This window comes from Capsicum annuum, chromosome 1 (genome assembly GCF_002878395.1).
Source record: "Capsicum annuum cultivar UCD-10X-F1 chromosome 1, UCD10Xv1.1, whole genome shotgun sequence".
In the NCBI taxonomy this organism is placed as follows: domain Eukaryota; kingdom Viridiplantae; phylum Streptophyta; class Magnoliopsida; order Solanales; family Solanaceae; genus Capsicum; species Capsicum annuum.
Window position 1 is genome coordinate 253,681,419 of NC_061111.1, and position 8,002 is coordinate 253,689,420.

Consider the following 8,002-nt stretch of genomic DNA (forward strand, 5'->3'; position numbering starts at 1 on the left):
ACGCGATTCTCTTTCTGTTATATTGAAATCTCCAAATTAAGGTCCAAATTCTCAAACTCTATCTCTTTTCATTTTATATGTGATGATATCGTTGATTTGTGTTATTCATGTTTGAGTTTGGTGATTAATTTTTGATATTGTGTTTGAGTTTTATTTAATTGTCGTAGTTTGCTTGGTTGATTTAATTGAGACTTGCTTAATCATGTGATTGAGAATGGGGATTGAAAATTGGTAAAAAGTGAATATTATGGTGTTTTAGTTCATTGTTGATGTTGAACATAATATGTCGTCGAGCGGGCAGACCAACATTAGGACGGGTAGGCAAATTTAGAATTGGTGGATTATTGGAATGTTTGAAATATTTGTTGAATGTCTTGTTTACCACATTTGAAAAGTGTATTTATTTGGCCGGAGAATGCTCTGAGGTATTTGTATTTATTCACCGGGGAATGTCCCCACGTACTATGTTGGTGAAAAATGATCGTGATGAAGAACCGAGGCAGCGGGTAAAGCAGCAGAGTTTAGCCTATGACTAGTTTAGAATAGAATTTATATTTTTTTTTTTTGTATTTTTCTATTCCAGTTTGTAATAATTGGACTGGACATTATGATTTTGAATTTGTTTTGTTTTGTTGGTTTGATTGATTGTGTTGTGTGTTTAATGTGGTTTATACATTCGTAGTGTCAAAATTAGCCGATACTCTCTATCAAGCGACCGTGGTCGAACCACGGGATCGAGGGGTGCCTAACACCTTCCCCTTGGTCAACAGAATTCCTTAGCCGGAATCTCTATTCGCAAACCAGTTTAAAGAGTCAAATGGTTTTGAAAAGGATTTTTCAATGGTGACTTGGTACACCAGATTATGCCAAGTGGCGACTCTGATTTCAAATGTAAAAACAATCCTTTTTCGAAACAAATCGTTTTCTGTTGTCTCTTAATAATAAGAACCCTTTCGAACATAATCGTAAATCGATATCTTTTTGGAGTTGAAAAAAAGGGGTGTGACACTTACAAGTTCCAACTTATTTAACCACATTATTTACGAAGTAATACTTTAAATAAATATAAATTTATAATCTAAATCTCCTTTCACGAAATATTAGACTATTTGTATAGAACTAAAATTATTTTTTATCTTTATGTGGTAAATGTTGATTTTTTTTCTTCATATGTTTATTTTGTTATATTTTAAACCTTCTAAGTGAAAATTCTAACAACGTCAAAATTTTCAATACTCTAATTTTTTAATATTTTAGCTTTTGTCCAAAAAATACTATCACGTATGGACTTGGTGGGTTAAAATTTAAAGTTATTAACCTATTTAAAGATTTTTTTTTCATTATCAAATAATTTTACAAAAAATATCACTAAATTAGTTTATAAATATTTTACTAGAAATGATAAAGAACTATAAACATAATATTCATATAAGGCTTCGAATGGACATATTTTGTATTCACTTATGAATTGTAGGTGTAATCACAGTTAATGTGCATTCAACTTGAAAAAATAGATATTTAAAAGATAAATTAACCCAAAGAGAGAAAAAAAAGAATGAAGAGAGTGTGATATAACATATAAATTAACCTGCATGTGAAATAACTTTAAACTAACATTAAGTGACATATATTTTTTTAATCCCATTAATATAAATTTTAACTCCACCAATATTATATTAATTTGATTTGTGCTCTATTTTTTATCGATAATTTTCAACCATCAATAATGTATCTTTAGTATTTTATATTATTTTATTATGAAAATGAATATTTGATATATTTATATGGATAAGAATAATCTCTTATCTCCTTAATATAAACATATTATTTACTTTTATTTATATAATATATAGGTAAAATATCATATTTTAAGAAAATATTGCACGTCAGATTTTGTAAAAAATGTTAATATACTGAAACTTATAATTTCAATTAATCCTCTTAGTTTTCAAATAAAATTGAAAAATTATTTGAAAACTAAAAATATTAAAATTAGTTACTTAATTTAAGAAAATGTGTTTGACCTGATGTTAAAATAAACATTGAAGCATATTATATTTTAATTTTAATTAGAAAAAATTTAAAAAGTTGTAATCTAGCTAACATTTGATTTTATAAAAATAAAAAATATATTTTTTAAAATGTTATTTCTATTATCATTTTCTATCATATTTTTTTAAAATATTAATTTAATTTTTTTGATAAAATAACTAAATACTGATAAATACATTTAAAACTGTAATATTGAGCCTTCATTTTCTATTATTATTATAATTAGATTAATGAAATTTGTATAAGAATATTTTAAATTGTTAACATGACACCCATAAAATTTCGAGAGTCAATCAAATATTTCATATTTTTAAATTTTTTTAAGTTGTTAATTGTTGTGATTAATATATTTTTTGCGTATTTTTTTTGAAATATATAACAAATTAATTTTTTTTAGATATTTTAAATTGTTAACTATTGTAATTTATAATTTTTTAGGAAAAATGCTCAAATATGCTATCGAACTATCAGAAATGACTCATTTATGCTAGTACGGGCCCAAAATATATTATTTTTTAGTTTTAATTTATATGACATAAATAAAATTTAGATAATCAATAGTCAATTATATTTTAAAAATACTTTAATTTTTTAATTATTAAGATTTATAATACTTTTTTTCTATTCAATTTAAATGATACTGATATAATTTTTGTAGTCAACAAAATATTTATATCTTTACAATTTTTTAAGTTGTTAATTATTGTGAATTATAGTATTTTTTAAAAGTATATGATAAATTATTTTTTTAGATGCTTCAAGATGTCAACTATTGTAATTTGTAATTCCTTTTATGTGATTTTCAAGTAATTAATTAGTAGTGATACATTAAAATATCGATTGAAACAGCTGAAAAAAATCTTCAAATAATAATAAGTGAAAATTTGAGGAGCTTAATAGTCATTTTAAAAACCATCCTTTTATTAAATATTATTATTATTATAATATTTAAATAACTTATAATAATTAAATATGAATGATTATAGTAAAATTACACTTGCAACAGCTGAAACAGTTAACACAACCTTATAAGCTGCTCAACATTCACGCTTCTTTTATATACAGTAATACAAGAAAAAATTCATAATTAGTTCAACTATTTTATCACAAGTCTCCACTATCTAAATGATCATAATTTTTTTATTTTGTCTTGTATTTTTAATATGTGGAGACAGAGAAATATGCCTTCAATAAAAACGATGTATCTTAGAATCTCTTCTAAAAATCCTTTAGAAATTTGAAAAGCCATGATTGAAATTTAGGATGAGGTGAAAATTTTGTGGAATTCTAAGAAGCTAATATAACCATTGAATACATTTGTCACACTAAATTGTCTAAAGGGAGCCTTGGAGTAACTGGTAAAGTAGTTGCCACGTGACGAGGAGGTCACGGATTCAAGTCTTGGAAATAGCCTCCAGCAGGAGTGCAAGGTGAGGATATACCCTTGTGGTGGGGCCCTTCCCCCGGACACCGCTAAACGTCAATCTATTCAATTTTAAGACAGTCGTTATGCATTGTTTTATAATAGAACACAATGCATATGCAAAGAATATAACAAACTTGTGATCGAGAGATTATAGTGATCAAAGCCTCCAATGTTCTTATTTCACTAATTTTCTAAATGGTTTTTTTGTGTGTCCATTGGTGCATCTTTTGCTGGGTAAAGTTATTTGGATTTTGAATCCTTTCAGGTATGCATCGTCGGTGTGTGGGGTACCGGAGGAGTTGGAAAAACTACATTGGTGAAGAATCTGAACAACGAGCTCTTAAAGAATCTCTTAAAGAATGTGCCAAGTTCCAAACTGTCTTTTGGCGTTGTTGTGATATGGGTTACAGTGCCCAAACCGCCAATAGACGTAAGAAAGATTCAAGAACAAATTGCCAGCAGATTAAACCTGAAGGTAGATAAAGAGGCAAGTGTAGAAAGCATTTCGAGCAAAATTGCGTTTTCTGGATGTTTGTAAGCAAATGAGGACAGATGTCGAAATGCAGGTTTACACATTGGACGAGGATGAATCTTGGCTACTGTTTGCCAAAAATGTGGGAGATATTGTCAATCTGGAGCAAATCCATCCATTGGTAAAGGAAATTGCAAGAGAGTGTGATGGTTTACCTTTAGCCATCACTGTTGTTGGATCATCCATGAGAGGGAAGACGAAGGTTGAGCTCTGGGAAGATGCTTTGAAATCACTTAGAATGTCGGAACCTCATAGCAAAGTTGTAGAAGATAAGGTTTACAGTGTCATCAAGTGGAGTTTTGATTCTTTAGAATCTCAGGATATTGAATTATCCTCAGAGCAAAGAAGGAAACATGTGAACAAAAAGAGAGGTGATATTCGAAGTTGTTTCTTATATTGTTCCTTATATCCGGCGGCTATTCCGACAGATGATCTCATACATTGCTGGTGGGCGGAGGGGATCCTCGGTGAACATGACACATATGAAGAAGCCTACAACAGGGGAATCACATTGATTGAGAGTCTAAAAGATGGAGATTTGTGTGAAGATGCACGACCTGGTGTGTGATGTTGCCATATGGATAGCTAGTACCTTTGGGAATGAACAGACTTCTGTTTTTCAAGCTGGAATTGGGTTGACTGAGATATCACATATTAAAATATCAGCTTCTGTCAAGAGAATATCTTTTGTAAGCAACGAAATTGAATGTCTATCAGATATTAAAATATCAACTTCTGTCAAATTACTTTTGCAAGAAAATTATCCCCTTGAGAAAATATCCCACAAATTCTTTTTGGCATTTCCAGCTCTAAGAGTTCTGAATCTGAGTCGCACTAGTATTAGAGAACTGCCTTCTTCCATCAATAATTTATGTCAACTATTGCTAATCTTACTACAATGTTGCTTTGAGTTGAAAGAGTTGCCACCTGTTGCTAATCTTCACAATTTGGAAGTGCTCGATTGTGAATATACAGAGTTACGTTGTCTGCCCCAAGGAATGGAAAATTTAACAAATCTGAGGCTATTAAATATGCCTGTTCCTGATTTGAAGAGCATCAGAAAGGGATTTTTCCTCAAATTTCCTAGCATTGAAATGTTAAATATGCCGCATAGCTGTCTTGGAGCGACCTCTTTTGATGAGATATCATCTCTACACAATCTGTCTTATCTTTTTATTACAGTGGATAGCTCATCATGTTTCAATAGAGATTACAGCTGGATGACTAGATTGAAAGGATTTCACATTCATATTGGGGAAACTTTAACTTATGTGCCATACAACAAGTCAATGAGGGTGATAAATGTCCACAAGTGTGCAATTTTCAGTAACGGAGAACTCTCAGGCATGTTGCAGTTTGCTTCAGATTTGTACTTGAAAGAATGCATCGGTCTCAGTAAGTTGATTGCATACGACACTTTTAATGGATTAAAATCACTAAACATACAGAGCTGCTCTTGTTCTTTCGGATAATTTGCCCTTTGCCAAATCTTAAATATCTCCACCTCAGTTACTTATATTATTTAAGTAGTGTTTCTGATTTCGGTCAATATTTGGGCTAAGATTTTCTAAATTACGCCGACTGAATATCTCTGATTGTGTAAGTTTAACATGTCTTTTCAACGATGGTGGAGTTTGTTCTGTACCCAAGCACTTGGAAGAGATTATAATTAACCAATGCCATCAGCTGGTAGATTTGTTTGTGCAATGCAGCTCAAGTGATCAGGCAACACTTGTCAACTCAGAAATTCCAAGAGTTCAGAAGTTAAAGTTGTACGACTTACCAGAACTAGTAATGTTGGTGGAGCCACAGAGTATGTGGGAACACTTGGAGGAACTCACGGTGATCGATTGTGACGGATTAAGGAAGTTGCCTCGCTCTTTGCAAACCTCCATAAACATCAAAATAATAAAAGGAGGATCAGAATGGTGGAGCCAACAGGAATGGGATGATGAAAACTTCAAGTCAAATTTAGAGCGTTGTTACAAAGAATGGTATTACTGATGACAGAAGGATCAAAGTTGACGTTGCTTCCGCTGCATCTCAGGTGATGTGCCATATAATCTCCTTATTGAAACTTTAACATAGTTTGTTAATACATATTACAAACATTCTTCATAATTACTTTGTTATAATTAAGTCATTTACCTCCCTGGAAAAACATATGCTTTTACAAAAATAATTTTAAACATTGTTAAATACACTAGCATGATTGGGTTATCAATCAAATGTTAGTAAGTGTATTAAGCTTCATTTTTTGTTGCTTCATTCAGGGGATTAAAAAGGCAAAGGAACTTCCTGCACCAGGACATAAAGTTTCGAGCTAAAAGTAATCGGTGCAGTTTGCTGTGATATATTTTCCTATCAGACGTCTCAAGTTTTTTCTGCTGATAATCGTTCCTTGTTTGTACTATCCTTGCTTCGTGGTTCCGATATTTTGGATTGCTTTGATTGTACACCGAGTAATTTCTTGTTTCATTTGTGTTGTATGATAATCTTGTTTATTTGTAATAAACTGGTATTCCTTCTGTGTTTAAACATTCTAAAGCATTCTTAAATTGTACATTAAAAATTTAGCACATTTTCTATGTCTATGTTCTCAAGATAGCATAGACAAACCATAAGAAAGTTTTCATATGACAAGTTGGTATAAATAAGTACACCATATTTTCCTATTCAATACAAAGATGAAAACCTAAAAATAGAGGTGGTCTTGCATGTAGTTGCATGTATAAAGAAATATGATAAGTGTGAAAAAGATTATAGTGTGTAGTAGTGAAAGAGAGAGTTGAGACAAAGAAAATATTCTAAGTCTTTAATCATATTCACTATACAAAGAGAGTAAATATATATCGAAGGTGGAGCTTTGTACTCTTCAATTAATTCGGAGTTGCTTGAGTTGTACATTATTGATGGGCTGTTGTATCCTGGACGACACAAGTCAAGAAATATACTATTCGATCGGTGTAGATTCCGCCGCAGTGGACTTGAATCTCCTTAAAGAGAGCGAGATATCCGCGCCTCAACCAAGAAGAAGATTATCTTAATGTAATACCTCGAAAAATCCAAACCAATATTAGAGCCATGTACCAAGCTCATGCATAGTACATCATGGTTATTTTATAGTTTTATGAGTAGGTTAGATGTATATTAAGGCTTCAAATAACTCCTCGCTATTAGACGAATCAAAACATTATTCACCCATCGAATTCTTGAGAAAGATATTGCCATAGTCAGATTCAAACGAGTGTATCTCTCATTAGACTTGGAATTTTTGAGCTCATGACATATCAAAATATAGATAATTGAATTAGATTTCCAACGATACCAATTTCACCTAAATACGATATCGGAGCAAAGAGTTATTCCTATTTTACTCCAGCATATCAGGCAGGAAACAGTGTGATGACATTCGTGGTAGCTTACCACATTTGTGATGCCCTACCATGAAGGTCGTCAGCCTTAGGCAGAAATCAGCTCCTAAGTGACGAAATTCATGGTAGCTTACCACATTTGTGACGCCATACCACGAAGGTCGTCAGCCTTAGGCAGAAACCAGCTCCTAAGTGACGACATTCGTGGTAGCTTACCACATTTGTGATGCTCTACCACGAAGGTCGTCAGCCTTAGGCAGAAACCAGCTCCTAAGTGACGATATTCGTGGTAGCTTATCACATTTGTGAAGCTCTATCACGAAGGTCGTCAGGCTTAGGTAGAATCCAGCTTCTGTGTGTCGACATTCGTGGTAGCTTACCACATTTGTGACGCCCTACCACGAAGGTCGTCAGACTTAAGTAGAAACCATTAATTCCAGCTTTTGTGTGATGACATTTTGGACGGCTTACCATATTTTTGACGCCTTGTCACAAATGTCGTCATCTATAATTTTCAGCAACTGGGTATTTATTTCATAAGGGTATTTTGGTATTTTCCCTTCACTTCCCACGACTTATAACCCTCAAAGAACGTATTATCTTCCATTCTCTTTAGTT

At 32.0% G+C, this 8,002-nt stretch overlaps 1 protein-coding gene across 2 annotated transcripts; it reads left to right on the forward strand.

Moving 5' to 3' along the window:
* LOC107852734 (disease resistance protein At4g27190-like) lies at positions 1–6,736 on the forward strand. Of its 2 annotated transcripts, XR_007049015.1 has the most exons (3): positions 1–41; positions 3,744–6,057; positions 6,284–6,736. XR_007049015.1 is itself a non-coding variant. In XM_047402019.1 (2 exons), exon 2 carries the CDS (start codon positions 4,541–4,543, stop codon positions 5,480–5,482), a length of 942 nt encoding a protein of 313 aa, XP_047257975.1. In that variant the 5' UTR covers positions 1–41; positions 3,744–4,540; the 3' UTR covers positions 5,483–6,057. The 2 variants fall into 2 exon arrangements, 1 of the variants encoding a protein (XP_047257975.1); XM_047402019.1 differs by lacking the exon at positions 6,284–6,736.
* Positions 6,737–8,002: the final 1,266 nt, after the last annotated feature.